The sequence below is a fragment of the Chamaea fasciata genome, unplaced genomic scaffold (assembly GCF_029207755.1).
Source record: "Chamaea fasciata isolate MVZ Bird 193981 ecotype frontalis unplaced genomic scaffold, bChaFas1.0.hap1 SCAF_13, whole genome shotgun sequence".
NCBI classification, from domain to species: Eukaryota; Metazoa; Chordata; class Aves; order Passeriformes; family Sylviidae; genus Chamaea; species Chamaea fasciata.
In genome coordinates, this window is record NW_027094098.1 from 168,125 (window position 1) to 186,911 (window position 18,787).

Sequence of the window (18,787 nt, forward strand, 5' to 3'; positions counted from 1 at the left end):
TCCCATCACTGCAGTGTCAGACAGCTAACCCAGCTGCAAGAGTGCCACACTGGCCCAAGTAATTTGAAGAAAACCAGAAGGTTTACTTCAAGTTACATTAAAAATTCTTTTAATCAAGCATGCATATGCCCAGTTTTCTATGAAATCTAACCTTCTGTACCTCCCTGTTTGCATCAGAGCCCCTAAACCATCTGTACTACCAGCCAAAAAGGAATGACATGCTTTCTTTTTCAGCACCCAAAGGTTATGTTCTTTGGCGCAACATGCCACTTTATTGGCATGGTAACTTCAACACTAACTTTGAAATGGAATGAAATCAGCTGGTTAGAAATAAAAATGATGACTTAAGACAATTCCTATGCAGGAAAACACTGTTGCGATCAAGTCGGTCATTCAGCTGATGGGTCCAAAACTAATTCTGGCTTTCACAGTCAGGTAGTCAAAACAAGGTAACGCAACATTATGCCTCTTCAGCAAATTCGGTCCCAACAAACTTCCGGATTTTTTTTTTTTTTAAATCACATCATCTTTGATCTAATTAGGATCCCCCCTTCTTCCTCATCTGTCCTTGGCAATGCAGTTAGATTAATTTCTCTTGCTTTGACTTGCAGAAAACGACAGCTCATTTCAGTCTAAAAATTTTCTTATCTTACTTTATGAACACTCAAGAGATTCTTCAGTTTCTCCAACCCCCATTAAACCTTAATAAACATGCCTCCCTAACCAGTTGAGAGAAGACTACCCTACTGGTGTAGTTAAAAAGGTAGGGTTTACTCTTCAGCCCTTTGTCATTAGGGATCATCACCACCTGGCCCATCGAGAAAATCAGTCCCCTTTATTTTGACTCCAGAATGTGCACACCCTCCACGCTGTTTGGTTGTGGCATTAACTTTACTTTGCACAAGTGCAAGTGTAAAATCAGTCTCAGGATCAGTCAGACACAGGGCAAGAAGAGTTCAGAGATAAGTAAAAGAACATGGGGGATGCTCATACACAGATAGGATTTCTTTGTTATGGCCAGTGGATTGTTCCCATAGGCCCCTACAGTGTGCAGGGGCCTGAAGCCAACACTGTGGGGGTTTGGAGTTGTTGCAGGGTTTGGAACTGGCCCCATCGCCCAGGGGGACAGTTGTGCAACACACAGATTCTCTGAGCACGCTGAATGTTTCCAAATTCAGTGTTGCCAGCAATAATTCTGCAGTAATTTGCTCTGGTAGGTCTCACCAGCTCTAACCCAACACAGCAAACAGAAGAGAACTGGTACCTATTGCTTTGCGAGGAGGCCTGAGCTGATATCCATTCGTCTCACACCAACCCACTGGAAATATATTCATTGATTCCACACTCACTATACACTCAGGGACGGGCTTCTTGGAGCCTGTTCAGTTTAGAAAAGGAAAAATTGAAACAAGTCATTAAAACCGCTAATTTGGTTAACACTTGCTGTACATTTGTTAGTGGAGCTGCCTTTATTTATGGTGTGTCGGGAGCACAATAACAATCATTTATTCATCCCCTTTTACTGACCAGATTCTTTCCTGACCTCATTTACTTCCTCCTAAAGGCTGGAGATGGGAATTTTCCTTCCGCAGTTTAGCAGAGATGCACAGTGCATAGTAAGTGCATGCTGATGTACTTCCAATCAAGAAATGGGATTATAATGGAGAACAGCTGACACAGGCTTACTCTATCTTAATGAAGAAACTTTCTTTCCCAGGTCTGGCCAAAGCTTGCTCAGAATGCAAGTCACTCATCTGTGAAACTGTCACAAGGCCCCGCTCAGCACTTTGCACGCCGCATGAGCCCAGCACTGACACTGCAATGCACAAATGCCATTTTCGGCTCAAATCAGCAGTGCCAGCTAAGGCAAACTGGAAACAGACAATGCAAGTGGGTTTTGATTGTGATTTCATTGAGGAAACTGTGCCTCGCTGCCCATATCCCGAACACAGTGAGTTTGCTCCAAATACTCCTCAGGTTGGGGGATGGCACTACAAGCAAGGGTAGTGATGGGCAAGAACTCCTCTCTTCCCCCAAATCAGCCTACCTTCCAGCTGAAGCCAGAGGTACGAATCTTTTAACTTGGTGACTGTAGCAATGCAAACTTCTTCAGGATCAACTGGGTTCACAGCCTCAAGTTTCATGTTCTCTTTAAATCCATGGTCAGAAGTCAACTAGGAAAAAGCCAGAATACTTCAGTAAGACACCAGCTGTGTATCCAGGATAGGATACAAATATCCATGAACAGAAGCAATATATAAAACCCTCAGTGCCAGAATAAAACAGAAAGATATTCAACACAGACAAGATTTCAGATAATTAGAACACTGAATACAAGTAAGATATATTAGGAACTACAACGAATTTAAGTTAAAAAAGGCTTTACAGACAGATCTACCAAAGAACGTATTTGTCCTCAAAAAATAAGGATGCTGAGGCTCACTGAAAGGATGGAGTCCATTCTCAGCAATCAATTCTCTGCTGCTTGCCACCTGAGTGATAAGTCTGACAAATATTCTGACCAGGTTCTCTATTCTATCATGTTAACTTGGAAATCCACTTTATGTATGCGAATAGCATTCCTGCCTCATCTGAGTTCTGGCAGGCAGAAATGGAAGCTTTCTTCTCATTTTACATTTTTTGGATAAGCAGGGTCTTACTTTATTCACCAATATAGTTTGCATTTATATTAAAAAAAAATCCCTAAAACATAAGAATAGGTATTTATCCAGCTCTGGAGCTCTTGAATTAAAGATAATTAATTTATCTCAGCCAGACAGAGGACTCTTCTTCCCAGAGCCACTCTGCAATGTAATTATAGGATCAATACATTATGAATTCTGGAACTAGCCTACAGTGATCAACTCTTCTCAGAAAAAGGATAATAAATTCCGTGACCTGTTCTAAGTTGCCACAGTTTACAAGACAGAACAAGGGCAACAAGAATTCATAGCCAGCAACACTCTCTTCAAAAACTGGTAATTATTCAAATTTCTCCCTCTAAGCACTGCAATAGCCCAAGTATGGTAAACGGAACTGGAAGGCAGGTGTTAATAGTACCCTTTTCTGCTTGACAAGGTATTGTGCTTTGAGGGAGAGCAATACTGTCACTGAACCAACAAAAGCCCAACATCTTGCATGTCCTTCAGGCGCTGGTTAATGTAAAATGATTATTTGGTACTAATTTAAGATGACTTTTTATTGATTAATACAACGGAATTAATTTTTCAAGCTGAAAGGATGGAAGATTGAAAGAGTACCCTCAGTAAATGAAAATAAGGTCTATCAAAAGGCCCTGTTTCCACAGTTACAGGATTGCCAACCATTGATGCTGCTCTGTCTCTTCCACGGACTCTTGCACATCTCAATTTCACAAAACAAACATTTATTTTCAGCCTGCTTTATCATAACTGAAACATTTGGTCCACTGCTTCCCTATCTAGGAAGCTGGCAAGCAGCTGCTTCAGTTCACCCTCATTTATACTCTCTTATCTCTTCTGCATCCTGAGTTATCACAGGTGAAGTGTTAAGGTACTCAAATGTGTCCAGAGGAGGGCAACAAAGCTGGTGAAATTTCATCCAGTTTGGAGAAAAGGAGGATGAGGAGTGACCTCATTGCTCCCTGCAGCTTCCTGAGGAGGGGATGTGGAGAGGGAGGTGCTGATCTACAGGGACAGGATGTGTGGGAATGGTTCCCAGTTGTGTCAGGGCGGGTGCAGCCTTGACAACGGGCAGCACTTCTTTACTGAGAGGATGGTCAAACACTGGAACAGGCTTCCCAGAGAGGGGCTCAAAGCTCCATCCCTGTCAGTGTTTGGACAACACCTTTAATTTTTGGTTAGCCCTGAAGCGGGTCAGGCGTTGGACAGGATAACTGATTACTGCAGGCCCCTTCCAGCTGAAATACTCCATTCTACTTGGAAAGGCAAAAAAGTAAGAAACACACAAAAGGCTCCTCTCCCTGGAATGAGGAATGTCACTGAGGCAGCAGAGGGGATTTTCCTACAGGAGAACCTTACCAAAGGGAAGCAGCTCTGGGGAGCTGCCTCAGCACCGCACTGTTTGAGGTAGTCGGCCCAGTCGAAGTCCTGCCCAGGGTAACCTAGGAGAGCAAAGAGCCCAGGTGAGAGTTTAACATCTGAGACTCACTTCAAACCCACCCGACACACAGAGCACTGAGACCTGTTTGGGTCACTCAGGTCTGTCAGCTGACTTAGGGCTTCAGGGAGCCATGTGAGGCCAGACCACTGCAACCTGAATCACAAATCTGCCAAGCAGACAAAGGCAGCAACCGAAACACAGCAAAGAAGTTTCACCCCTTTCACAGAACACAGATGAAATTCAGAAAAAATGCCTGTAATTGCTGTTGTGTCAGCTCTGAAACCATTTTTTTAAAACAGGGCCCTCAAAACGTGCACAATACCAACATGCTACTCTCTCAAAGACATGTTAAATACTAAGTCATTAAAGAGAGCAGTAAGACGTGCCAAGAGCCTCATCAAGTCTGATAACAGCTGTAGATGTGCACAGGTTTGAAGGGAAGTGTCTTAACAAGGAGTCCATCAGGACACAGAGAATCCTTCCAAGAAAAAATATATTCTTCTTGGGGGAAATACTTGACTTCCCTGTGATCTAACAAAAAGCAAACAACTGAAGGGAATGGGGCACAAAAGCATGCTGTCGTGTCAGTTTGAGGCAACAGTTTAAGAAATCAAACAAAATTTTAAATCCAGTGTAAGAATATAGTATGAACACGAAAATCTAAAACTGTAGAGAGACAAAGTTTCCCCCTGAGCCTCCTCTTCTCCAGGCACCTCCTGCTCCCTCAGCTGGTCCTCACAGGACTTGGGCTCCAGACACTTTGCCAGTTCCAGTCCCTTCTCTGGACATGCTCCAGTCCCTCAATGTCTGTCTTGTAGTGAGAGGCTCAAAACTGAAGCCAGGGTTTGAGGAATGACCTCACCAGTCCAACCTAACTCATTCTGTGACTCTTCTCCTCAGAAAGGGCTGAATTACAGAAGGACTTAATTATTCATTTTTCTCAGTTTCACCAGTGCCAGTAGGGCTCTTGAGACCTTACACAATTCAGAACGTCCACCATGTCCAGGGAGACAAGAACAGAAACTTAAAATCTTTGGCAGCTCCAGTCACATGCCTGTAAAGTGAGATTTCACTTTTCACGTGCAAAATTCTAGGAAACGCTGGTCAGGCAGAGCCACTTTTCAGACCTTATTCAAGGAAAGGCAGGAGGCTAACATCCTCCGGTCTCAGCTCCTCTGATGTAAGGAGCAGCTAAAACAAAACATTCTGAATTGTGAGGTGGCAAATAAGAGAGCAGAAGCTCAGGTTTTACAGTACCATTGACATTTCCAGTTTGAGAAAATGAATAAATTTTTCAGCAGTGCAGGAACACTATCCTATTCCCTTATGTCCTGAAGCAATGTTTCAACAATCTGCAACAGTGCCTGATAGGCCACTGGTAAAAAAAAAAATAGCTCATTAACTACTGAGTGATAAGATAGCCTAAAAATATTACAAAATGTTGGATAACAATGTTCCATTCTGACCAGAAGCAAAAATCCAATGCAAAGACTACAGGCGTCTGATAATATGTTAATTAAGTCTGAAATCAACATTTCTTTCAGGCCTGGAACACTCACTCCATTCATTCAAAGTGTTCAGGTTGTTATGCATGACCAGCATCCTCAGCCTCTCTCATCCTCCCAAATCCATGCTGAAATTTCAGCTCCCCAAACTCTAACCTCCTGATCTTCAGAACTGGATCTTTCTTGTGCTGTTGAGTATCATTGTTTGGCCCAAGTGCTGTCCTAAGCAGAGGGGCAGAAGTAGAAATACAAGTCTAGTCTTAAATAAATACAGGAGTTCTAAGTGCCTTAAAATGAGAGCCTGTGTTAGTAATTAAGAAAGAGACCTAGTGCCTAGCTTATAGTTCAGTGATACTGCCTTTTGCAGAGTTAGTTAAATTCTAATCATAATAAAAATAATGTAAGTCTTGTTAGAAATTCTTAGAACAGAGAGAGCTGTATGTGTAGAATTTGTGTAAGAATTTGCGTTTGTCTTTGTACAGCAATCTTAACTTAGGATTGGTCCAGCAAGGATGTAGAAAATTCATGTATATACCTAACTGGCCTAAAAAAGAATGAAAGTGTACTACTCAGAGAACACACACACAGAAGACTCACAAAAACACCAATGCCACTGTTGTTGCTACTGATAAGATGCTCATGGGACCCGGACTACTGAGGCCTCTACTACTACCATGACTGCTATTGTTGCTTGGGACTTAGAGACTTTATGCTACAAGGCTTCTGCCAACTTCTGCAGACGCTGATAACTTTGCCTTCACAGGACTGATGTAACAACCCAATAAAGGACTTCTTTTGCAGTTACCCATCTTTTAGTCTTCAATGAAGACGCGCCGAAATCTCGGCAAATGGTGCCCCGTGTGAGGAGGCTATGCAGACACAGGAGGAGGAGGAGGAGCAGCCAGGAGGAGGCTGCACAGACATACCCGGGGGAGGGCTGAGGTGCAGCCCGTTCTTCAGGCTCCACTGCACCGGGAAGATGCCGGCGCTGTTGACGTGGCAGACGTAGCGCTGGCTGGCCGCACGCTCGGGTCTCAAGTCATCCATTTCTATCAGGAAATATTTGTCATTGTACACCTGGAGTCAGCCAAAAGAGAACCTGTGAGAACTCCCGGGAGACACAGATTCTGATAACTTTGTTAAACAGCAGCATTGCCCGATGGGAACCCTTTACATTGAAATACTGTGAGCGTTACAAAGAAAATAAAATTAAAGGAATCTTTGGGATTCATAAACTAGCAGACTCATCTGTGTTATCCAGGAACTTAACGAATAAAAATAATAGAACTTAATGTCTGAGCACTTAAAAGGTAAGGTGATCAAGTGCTTTAGGGGATTTTCTCATGAAAAAGCACAGAAATTAGCATTTGCGGCCTTAATATTCTATAACAAACTGCTTCTTTCAACAAGGCTGAACTGTGTCCCAGGATGGACTGTCACAAATAAACCCACTACACTCCTGAAGTAAATAGGAGCAGGACAAGCAAATAGCAAGAAAAGTAACACCTGATCATGTGGGGAGAGTTTTCATTTCAAATTTGAAACCCCTTGTTTGGAAATCAGGCCATCTAAATGTCATGTGTACACAGTAATGACAATCTTCGCAAAAGCAAAACCCCGAAAAACTATCTTCAGATGGATACTCGGGTTATGAGGATTATACCAAATTTTAAAAAACTGGGTTTGACAATTTTCATCACTTGATCTTTTGAGCTTGTATCTTTCTGGAACTTTTCCCCTCCATTGAAATCCAATGGCTTCACCATCACCAGTCATTTTATCAGGCAGCCTGCCCCCTGAGGGAGACATACAACACACTTCATTTGAAAACTAGCACAAGATTCTAAGATAACCAGTTAATGAGAATTCCCTGAGCATTTAAGAACAGAAGTAGCAGTAGAACTGAACCGTAGCAGGACTGGTTTAAGAACCCTGGTACCTTGAGAACTGTAGCAGGAGAGATAACAAAGGGAGCCATGGGGTCCACAGCTTCCAGCTTCATGCCTTCCGAGAACGAGTGCACTCCGATCACAGGTTTGTCCTGGAAAGTAATGTTTTGCTGTGATTACCTTCCCCATCAAAAAAGAGATGCACCTCATAAATCAACTGAAGAGGGTGAGTTTTTAAGGAGTTTTTATCAGTTTGTTCTGAGAAATCAACATGTCCCAGTACTGGCAACTTCTCTAAATGAAAAGGCCAACAATGCCTCCTGAGACTGACAGTTTTTGATGAGTTTCAGGAAATTGAGTCCCTGTGACTTCTTTCTCTGACATTCTCCACACAGAAGCAAGATCTGATAATACAGAGTGGTCTCGTGAGTCAACAGAAACGTTTTGAGGGTTTTCCCTGTAACCTTTAGCACTCCTCATGAACTACATCAAATGAGAACTATACAGGCCTCTATTTCCAGTCTAACCTGCAGAACAGGGCTCCTGCTCCAGAATTATCTATATCCTGCTCTGGAGATGGCCCAACAAACTCAAGAGCAACAGCACCTCTACTTCTATTTATGGGTCCAAACAAAGCTGAGGAAAATGAACTAAGAACCTGAAGGACTAAAACATGTGAACCATGAAAACTAATGACTCACATAACTGTGATGGGCACATTGTCTAACTTATCAAGAACGGATACCAGTATGATTATTTTTCCTTATAATTACATTTTTAAACCAGAGAGAGAAAGGAAATAAAATTTAAAAACAGAACAAAACAAGTAAAGAATTTTGGGTGACTGACTTCCCTGAGTCATTTCTGAGGAATACAGCATTTCCATGGTATCACCCACAGCAATAAACTACCTTAAAAAGATCTGTAGGAACAGATGACTCCTCCTCCTCCTCTTTCACCTTCTTCAAGATCTCTTGCCAATCTGCTTCACTCCTCAAGGACCTAATGGCTTGAGGAAAAAGAGAGGGAAAGAGTGAGTAGTCATTTTTCTTCCTTTTTCCCCTCAGAACACATAGCAATAAAGTTTTATTTGTGCCCCTCTAAACTGCCAAATTCTTTATCCCAATGTTTCCCCTCATCAGGAAACATGTTACATCACTAGCAAGCTCATAAGCCTCCCTTTGTGTTTCTGCCACTTTTTGCCCCCTCCTCTGATGACCTGCCCTGACATGGACATGCCTAAAAGATGTGTCCATCTGTCTCAGCCTCTGCTTCCACTTCCATGCACTTGTTCCTTCTTTAAAGGGACATTTTTATATCTTTAAACAGTATCTAAATCAGTCCAGTAGGCTTGAGGTTCTCAAGTGCAAAAGCTCCTGCTGAGCAGTACTCAAAAACCGTAAGACTTTTTCCATCCCAGGAAAACAAACATAGCAAAAATAACCAAATCATGAAGGCAATTCCCTTCCTCACTCCTTTCCTTTGCACAAACAGGAGGAAAGCTTTGACAGGCAAAAGCATTTAGCAGCTTTAGAACAAGGGGGTGAAAAATCTTGCAGGACTCTTTGTACCTTCTCCTACATTTTATTAGGTACAGGACTGGTCAGATCACACGGATTATGTGACCACCACGTGCACCCAGCAGGACAATTCAGAGCACTAAAGCAGCAGCCTCTGCCCTCTGATCACCACACACAAGGTCTGCGCTGTCAAGTACCTAAAGGTGGTTGCAGGCTGTATCCATGCTGAGCTGCCCAACCCACTTGGTGAAGGAAAGGGTCCAAATAGAATAGCCACTGGTCAAATTTGTCCAAATCCTCCAGGCCTTCATAGCGCAACTTCAGCCTCCCACCAACATTTTCTACCACGTTGACTATCCAGGCCTCCAGGGAATCCCGGATGTTTTGCAGTTCCAGTCGGGAGCCGGGCGCGATGAGATCCAATGGATTTTTCCCTCTGTGAAGCTACAAAAAGAACACAAATTATTCTGTACAACAGAACAAAACAACTGCCATACTCCCACCTCTTTACACACACTTTGTCTCCATAAATAAAGTATGAACACAGAAGCACAGAAATCCATGTCCCTTCCTAACTTAAGTCAGAAGTGACAAGTTCAGAATCACTGGTGTTGGTGTCAGAGCTTCTGCACTGCCTGTACACAGTCACACATTTCACTTAAGTCCTCATTATCATTTTGAGAGATAATATCATTCATATATTCCAGGTTTGAAGGAAACATGAATAATCTCTTCCTAAAACTGAGTCATCCAGCATACAAAGATGACTAGACAGAAACACACAGACAGAAATGTTAGCTGTAATGAAGATGTCAAAGGCATTTTCCACAAACCATTATGTTCTGCACTTTACAACCAGACACAGGTGCAGATATTGTTTGAAATGCAGAGCAGGGGATAAAAATTTGGTCCTTCACTAGCAAAGATGTAATTTTTAAGTGAAACAATAACGTGACCGTTAGTAAAAAAAGCCAAAACAAAACAATGCAAAGCAAAAGGAGTCAACTGAGAAAAGAGATATTATGAAAGCCAGATAAATAAAGCATTATTTTCTTAGAGCTGTATGGAGGAGGAACAGAATAGGAAGAAGACTGAAACCTTAGGGAGTTGAAAAAGGTCTTTCTTTTGCCAGGATTAATGAACAACCCAAACGTGCAGCAACAGATATGTTTCAGGACAACACTACAAAAATTAAATACTACAAATAGGAAACCCTAGAGAATGAAACTCTAGGGTCAACAGCATATTACAGTGCTCCCTAAACTTAAAAAGGGATTTGAACTGACAATTCAAATAAGGTCCCCTTAATGATGAAGGGCAAAGCCAAGACAAAACCCAGTATGCAGCCTCTTGCAGCACCTACCCCCTCCAGCAGGTTAGCAGGGGCACTGCAAGCTCCCTTCAGCACCCGCTGAAGGAACTCCTCCTGGTCAGGTATCTTGTCCTTGATCCCTAAGCAAAGGGTGAAAGAGAAAAACTGTGATTTTTCCTGCCAGATAAAGATCATCCAGACACAAGGTGTTACCACACCCTTGCGCTGCCTAATTCAAGAGAATCTGCCACACATCAGCAACTTAAAGAAACAAAACAAAACCTTATAGGAAATGTCAAAGCAGTAGATTTTGGTGGGTGATGATTCAGATAACCACAAGTCTCTGTCAGGGGATTTCAGGAAAACACAGCAGATAACCTCAAGCCTGTCCCCACAGCAACAGCACCTGCACACCACAGCAGCTACACGGGCTGCCTGCTCGGCTGACACAGGAAAGCAGCAGCCCCTGGTGTGCTCCCCTGTTTCTGCACACAGAGCTGGTACCTTCAGGCACTTTGAGAATCTTCTTGTTCTGCTGGCACCAGCCGATGGGGTGCAGGTCAGCAGTCAGGATGTCACACCAGAAGTCGGCCTTGCGGTCCTCGCCGTAGCCGTCGTAGCGCAGCAGCAGCAGCTGCCCGCACGTGGTGATGATGGTGGCAACCCAGTAGGTGTTCTGGTCAGACTTGACAGCCACTTCCAGCTTCATGCCAGGGGCAAAACCATTCTGCAAACTTGTATCCACCTGAAGAGGATAAAGATCATCACATCTGAGCACCTCTCAGAAACTTTGCTGAATGACAGAACAATTTAGACAAGTTCATTAGCAAAGAAACTCAAGCCAAATGGCACCCAGTCAATTCAGCTTTATCACATTACGGGACCCAAACTGGAATCATCATTAACGAAATCATCTTAGCATTTCAGAGTATCTTTTCAAGCTTAAAGCAATACTGTGCCATTCATTTTTCTGCCCTGGACAATACATTTCTGCAACACTGAAAGGCTTTCCCACTCATAGCTGGGCTGTCAACCTAAGCAAAACTAAAGGCCAAACTCAGCACCACAATTTTGACTTGATGTGTTAAACCCTGTCATTCAAGGTCTTTGGACAAAAAGCCCATTTAAAGTACACACACATGCCTTAGGTAACAGTATCTATCTCTTCCACCATGCTCATCTAAGAAGTCACAAACCCGCACAAAGTGCAGAGTAAGGATTTTTAACCTCTCCATGCAAGAACCTAAATAATTCTATCTGCAGCACTGTTACATAAATTGCATGGAACATCATCAGTCTATATTCTTCATGCTTTGACAACAATATAGCACCAAACACTGGGAGTGCTCTGTTTGTATGTGGGTGTGCTGTGTGCAGGTGACCAATCTGACTGAGACACTGAAATGGGAGACTTAAAAGAGAAGATAACACCTTAAGTTTCTCATATCCCTAACTTCGCCTAACTCAAATAATCCCAAAAGAGCAGATGGACCCTGTTCTTCTCTCTCTATAGAATGTTCTGATCTATGCTTAATTCCAGAACCTCAGTCCTAATTAAAACTCTGACATGTCAATTCCCTGTTCTCAGTTGACTGTAACTCATGTTTTCCTTCTTTTTTAAGACGTCCCAAGTTCCATTTCCTCTTTGAAGCAACTACAAGAAAGGCTTTCAGTATGATGCAGATGGAGCAGATATTTTCTGGGGTATTTATTCCCAGTTCTGTGCTGACAGTTCAGTAACTGCCATAGCTATTACAGTCTCATCAGCCAGCACATACTGGTTTGCTAAAAATAAAACTAAGACAACTACACCAGAAAGAAAAGCATATGCTTGTGTTAACTGTTCATATCTTTCGGGTTAATACCCTTTACTTAGAGAAATCTCTTCTTAAAAACCTAAACAGCAGGACTCAATACCGCAGGCATTTTGAAGTGGTATTATAGAGGGTGTCTCTTAAAAAAAGGGAGTTGTCTTGCTGAAGAGATATTCCCAAAAACTTGATGCTATGATTCCGGAGAGAAAAGCCTCAAGCTTAACGCAGCATTTGAAGAATTGGGAAATTTGTGCTGCTCCCTATACCAAATCTTTCAACAAAGCCTCACGGCAGGGAGAGCAGGTTTCAGCAAAACCAGGAGCAGCAGGGGGAGCGTTCCCTGCAGCCAGGTGCCTTTCCCAGGCTCCCCGGGCCGTTTTCCCGGGAACACCGCGCAGTCGGAGCCGCTGCCCACGCCCTCTCCCGGCAGCGCCGCTGGGCTGGGGGAGCACAGCAAACTGGGGGTTCCTCCAAGGGCTCCCTGGAGCAGGGCAGGATGGGCACCCCCAGAGCATCTCCTCGGGACCTCTGCATCCAAGAGGGCGGCTGAGCTGGGCAGGAGCTGTGACTCCAACCCCTGTCCCCCCATCCCAGCAGGTGCTTCCCCCAGCTGCTGCCTCGGCACAAGCCAGACCCAGGGATGAGACTCAGTTCAAAGGGAGATTATAAGGAACAGACAAAAAGAACACACAGAGTAAATACATGTGTTCAGGTGATGCTGAACACCAATTTGCTTTTCATGGTCACACACATGTTGTAAAGGGCAGAAAGGAATTAAAAAAGAGCATTCAGTTCTAGAGGAAACGTATTTAGACTTGGGGGGATAACAACACCGGCATTCATTACAGCTCCAGCTTTTTGATAAGTTCTTTTTCCTGCTACATTTTAGGCTAAACAGTCAGTTTGATCTTGATATTGTTTAATATTTAAAATGCTAACAAATTAAACAGTAGAACACAATTTGAGAAGTGGCCTAAAGTTTCCAAGGCGTCTTACCCATAGCAAGGCAAAACTTTCAGAATTAATATAAGCATACAAATATAGGAAGCCACTTCTCCCATCAGCAAGTCCAGTTCTTTGCTAACACAAGTTGTGTAATCATGGATTACATTTTCTTAACCTGACCATGTATTCCCCTACAACATGAGTTAGGTACTTCTCACCCACAAGCCGTAATGGGACCTCACTACTTCAGCATTTAAAAAGAACCAAACTGAAACCATACAGTTCCACTTAAAAATGCATTTGTATTAACTAATTTATCATATATGTTCATTTGCTCTTGTGCCAACACTATTCTTCAGCCCAGATTTTTCCACTCTTGTTTTTTTGAAAATAAAGCTTGTTAGCTCTCCTAACGGTGGATTATAAAAACATGTCATTCCTAAAGTCAAGAAACTGGAAGCATGGATTTGAGCTGGAGGGACCACAACCACCAGCACAGCCACACCTGAGCATGCCTGTTCTCCACTGAAAATCACTCAGCTGATGTATCCTGGGATGACACTAACCTTGTCTCAGTGCTCAGTCACACAGACAAGCTGTCACTCTCCACTGGGAGGCAGTGAGGCTCTCTACTCCACCTTTTCTAACACATTACCTTCTAACGGACCAGAAACCCCCAGCATGTGACCTTGCACTCCTGCATTCCTATTAACAGCAAGACTCTGATATAAATATGCTCCTCCCTCTGCCTGTCAATTCAGTGCCAGCAATAACTTCTCAGAATTTTATGCCAAGCTTATTACAGAGAACATCAACACTGGTCTCTGGACAAATTCTAAGGAGCTCTGGTACAAAATACCCAATAGTTCCATTCTGAATGTGCAGACATCTACTTCCACACTCACTGATGACCTCCTTGCAGAGGTCCAGGCCCCCCAAGCCCCCAGGGCAGTGGGACAAAGGGGCTGGGCTTTGCCCACACCTCCTCACCAAACCACTCTCCACCACCATATCACCTCACCAGAAAACTGCACTGTGCTCCTCACAGGTAGAGATTGTTAACAACACAAAATGTGGAGGTTTTTTAAAACCTAATTGTATTTTTTATCAACCATGGCCACAGCCACCAGACCTCAGACTTGACACAGCTGAGCTTGTGCAGGTGCGGTATTTCAAAGTGGGTCTCCTTCTAATTAAAAAAAATCCAGTTGGCCATTGCTGTAAAGCTGGCATTACAATTTATTGATAGTGTCCAAGCTATGATAGCAGGCCTCTTTAACAGAGATCCAGTGAGGTAAACCACACGAGAAGAGACAGACCACTCCCTGTATTACTGCAAAATGCCATTGCTCTGGTTCCATGCTGTGCCCTCAGTGTGAGCTGCATGGATACCACCACTCTAAGCTGGCTCTTGCTACAGCCTCAGGACACCCAGGAAAAATAAAGCAAGCACAGTCTCCTACCCTTCAGGAATGAGATACCCAAGTTTTTACTTTGAACAAAACCCTTACAATTACACCCCAGTGTTCCAAGAGCCTCTGTGAAGTCTGTATTCTCTGTGCATCTTTACTACTAACACAACTGACATATTTTAACAGATTATTTAATAGTCTTCATTTCTCCAGGTTACCCTTGGACTCAAAATGCTTCGTGATCCTTCACAAACAGACCTCAGTCTGTTTTCCTGCTGATTTAAGTTTTCTCATACTTAAAGTCATGGTATTGGACCCAAAAGCCTGAGCTCCACAGGGTGTCTTCCAAGCAATGTGTCACACACAGTCACCAGTCTGGCAGTCTGGAAGGTGCTTTAATTGTTGGAAGAGAACCAACAGGTTTGGCCACCAGCTCTGTACAGCTCACCTTCACTGAGGACTCTGTACAAGAAGGCAGATTTCACATTCAGATCTCCCCCAATGGGACAGTGCTCTCCAGGACTTCACCAGCAAACATTTAAGAAGTCCAAGGGCAAAGGCAAGGGCTTATCAAGACTTCATCCTATTCATTAAGCCTGTGATCAGCAATTATCCTAGCCAGTTTTCTAACTACTACAGTCAGGTGTTTGGCAGAGCTGTTATTTTCTCCTTGCCTCCTTGAGGTCTGCCATTAAAGGATTCTTTGAGAGCACATTTGAATTCCGCTATTCAAGATCTATTCTGCCACCAGCTTTCTAAAGCTATTCCTCCATAGCAGGAGCAATCAACAAAAGAAGAAAGAGACTGAATATTTTGAGCTTCTTGAGAAAAATCAGGCTTTTCTGGTGCAGAAAAGACCTTAACTCCTTAGATTTCAGCACTTGTAGGTGGGGTTACTTGTGGGTGTGCTACGTACACAGAGGAAGACAAGAAACAATAATAAAAAGGTTAAATTCTGCATTTCTCTATAGAAACATGACTCTAGTTAGTCTTCCAAATTTGAGAGCAGCAACTTTTTCAAAGTAACTCTGAATACTTAGTGCATCAAAGAAACAACACAGGAGATGCTAAGCACACACACTCCCTTACTCACGTGTTTAAAAGATCCATGGGGGGCTGCAGTTGCTCCTGTGTCTTCTAGATACTCATCCCAGTTGAATTCCATTTCTTCCACACTGGAACCGGCATCTGGAAGAGAAGCCAAACACTTCTAATTCAGCAGCTCTAGGCTACTACAAACCACAGCAAAACCCAAGTGACCGAGTACACGAGTGTGCAGTGAACACATTTCAAGAAATGGGCAACACTTTCGTTGCCTGTGAACAGCACTTTTAAGCTGGACTTGGTCTGGAAAGCAGTGAAACCCTGAGGAGTTTGGTTTAGCACAAACCTGCTTACAGTTTGTGAGAGGGAAACGTAGGCAGACGAGCTCTGCATTTGTATCAACAAATGTGAGAGACTCAGAACTCCAGGCACACTGGACTGTTGGTGTTTTAAATTAAAAAACCATCCAGGAAAGAGCAATACCACTAGTAAGAAATTGAAAAGGAAGTCTAAAAAACCCTTTGAAATATGACTGTGCTCTTTTTAAAGTTAGGTAGTACGCACTCAGCTATTCTAAAACCCCAAAAGCAAAGAGAGAGATTCAGGGTAGTTCTAAAGAAAATAACTTGAAACATAACTGAAATAAAGTCCATTCAACTTGGGTCACTTTAAAAGCCCTGCTCATAAAGTCTAACAGCTTCTTTGGACCAAGAAAACCTCATTTAGGGATGCATTTAAAGCATAAATGTGCTAAAACCACTCAAACCACAGTTCAAAGCCCACTCAGGCTGTTAGGAAAGCAAGCACCTGTAATAAACAACACTACAAATTAGTCAAATTTTCTATTATTATTGTCAAGCCTGTATCCCAGCCCTGCACCCCAGTTTTGGCTTAGCCCTCCCACTTCCCTGCTCCTCTCCTATTCCCGTTTTCTCCAACATGGACCCACTTTGATAAAAAGACACCGAGCCAACACAGGGTGGATTTCAGGTCCCCTGTTTAGTTCAGCAGGCAGCCAGGTGACATTTTTCCTGCAGGAACACAGTGAGACGGCCAGGGAGGATCCCAGCCCACGCAAGCAGCATTTTTAACTTCAACACACGAGGTTCAGCAGCAAAACGGGGTGGCAGCGACAGCACACAAGAGCAGAGCTTTCATTTTCATTTTCAGGCCTGATTCCACCATCTGTACCATAGCTGTATTTATGAATGAACAACGGAGCTTTCCCTCTCTCAGGACCAGGAAACCTGATACCTTGTTTATATTTGAAAACAGAGAAATCTCTGTGTATCACAAGCCCAAGGAGAGCTCAGCAAAGGTTACAGGACACGGGCATTTCCTACACCCTGTGCCTTTCCTAGGACAGGGAGCAACGGATCTTTCAAGCAGCAGTAGTTTGAGTAGGAAACATAACACATAAAAAGAAAAATAATTAATTACCACCACATGCCCTTATCAGACTCCTGGACGGGCTAACAACCTGCTAAGTAAGCTCTGGGACAATTCCCAGTCCTCCAAAAGAAAGGCAAATATTGGTCCAAAAGTCTGAGATTATCTTAAATAGCCTAAAAACCTACAAGTTTTGAGCTTAATAGGTTTGTTTTATCCTCGGGCTGATGGTTAAACTCATCTTTGACTTTTCATTGTGACTCTAGGAGATATCACTTCCCAAAACAAAACCATGTATATTCAGTTAGCTGTTGTTTGCTGATGACATTATCTATTTTAAAAGAGGCTCTTATCTCTCCAGAACCCAACTTTGTCTGTTTTTAACCAACCACAGCTGCTTATTTTAGACTTTCATAAGTCCAAGAGCTCAAAAGATTGAGAGCTTGAATATCACCATCACTTTTAAGGGATAATTTTTAACTTACTGAAGAAATTACCTGGAGAAATAAATAAGGAGTTTTATTTAGAATTTTTTTGAGGGAATAAAAGGTTAAGGCACCGACCACAGTTGATTGCAAATTAGGGTGGAGCTGATCAAAGCTTTGGATGTAAGCCGTTCTAAGAAAAACAATTTCATTGCAAAATGTTGTTAAAATCGCTTAAGATTTCTCAACTCATTTAAAGAGAATTTTATTTTTTATATGACCATAAAAACGCTGAAGTTCGCAGCTTCAGAATCAAAAGGGAACAAACACCAGCTCTAGTCAATCAGACCCAGGAACGAATTCTAATTTTCCTCCCATCCACAGAAAACCATAAAAAAAAAAAATCACTCTGCAGCAACATACCCCGCTCTTCTCCAGCCCCAAAAAGCACGTCCTGCAGTTTTTTCCCGATGTAACCTTGTCCTGTGTGAAGGGAGGCAAAGCAGTGTGGCCGCTCCCAGGCAGCAGCTCCTCCGGGAATGCCGCAGGGACCCGCGGCTGTCCCCAATCCCGTTATCATCAGATAACTGCCGGAGGGGCAGTTAAGCTCCTTAAATGAGGCACAGGTCACTTCACACACTGAAAGGGTCAATTAGTAACTTATGTTGCCACTTAATTGCTACAAGGAGCTCCCAGGAAAGCCGGTTTGCCGGCTGCTCCGGCGACCCTTCGCCTTTAGCTGCGGCTAAAACCATTCCCGGCTGGATCAGCCACGGCAGCGGCTCCTTTGTCATCCCGCTCACCCACGGTCCCTGCAGCCTGTCCCGCACCCAGAGGAGCTCTTCCCTTGCAGTGAGGAGGGCTCAGGCTGCCCTGAACTGCTCGGTGCCCACAGTTCATGAGCACAGCAAAAAGCTCACTAGAAACCCATTTTTCATAGGAAAAACAAATAAAACCCCCCAACAAACCAAACCACACCACCAAACGTAAAAAAACCAAAGACCAAAACCACTCCTCCCCGCACCCCCTGCAAAAAAAGCAAAAAAAAAAAAACAAAAAAAAAAACAAACCACAAAACACCCAACCAACAACAGAAAAACCACACCATAAATCCCTATAGACCTATCCAACACTCACGGTAAATTTAATACTCTTACCGTTTTCTTTTAGGGAGTTTCCTTCAGTCAGAGGGATTTTTTAAAAACTTCGGCAAAAAGCACCCACAACTTTTTCTGTCGATTCATTCACAAAAGCTGAACTCAGCTTGTGTTTGCACTTGACAAAGGTTTTACAACTGAGGTGGTGAGCCTCCCACTTCCAGCACTGAGCGCAGAGCTGGGGAATTTTCCTCCCTTTCAGAGGCTGACCCAGCTGAGGGCTGTGCTTAGCTATGGTTTGGAACCTTCCTTTTTGCTGCTTCCCAAAACCTGC

General features: G+C 43.3%; 1 protein-coding gene across 2 annotated transcripts in view; it reads right to left on the reverse strand.

The window, feature by feature from the left end:
* The window catches only part of SFMBT1 (Scm like with four mbt domains 1), a 71,083-nt gene that overhangs the window by 11,760 nt on the left and 40,536 nt on the right, over positions 1-18,787 (reverse strand). For both annotated transcript variants that reach the window (XM_066195311.1, XM_066195312.1), the window contains exons 3-12: positions 15,592-15,686; positions 10,832-11,072; positions 10,379-10,467; positions 9,213-9,459; positions 8,407-8,504; positions 7,546-7,647; positions 6,533-6,683; positions 4,020-4,102; positions 2,048-2,174; positions 1,265-1,378 (exon numbers count right to left, since the gene is read on the reverse strand). In XM_066195311.1, the coding sequence (XP_066051408.1) occupies positions 1,265-1,378; positions 2,048-2,174; positions 4,020-4,102; positions 6,533-6,683; positions 7,546-7,647; positions 8,407-8,504; positions 9,213-9,459; positions 10,379-10,467; positions 10,832-11,072; positions 15,592-15,686 (1,347 nt within the window). The remainder of the gene's footprint in view (positions 1-1,264; positions 1,379-2,047; positions 2,175-4,019; positions 4,103-6,532; positions 6,684-7,545; positions 7,648-8,406; positions 8,505-9,212; positions 9,460-10,378; positions 10,468-10,831; positions 11,073-15,591; positions 15,687-18,787) is intronic.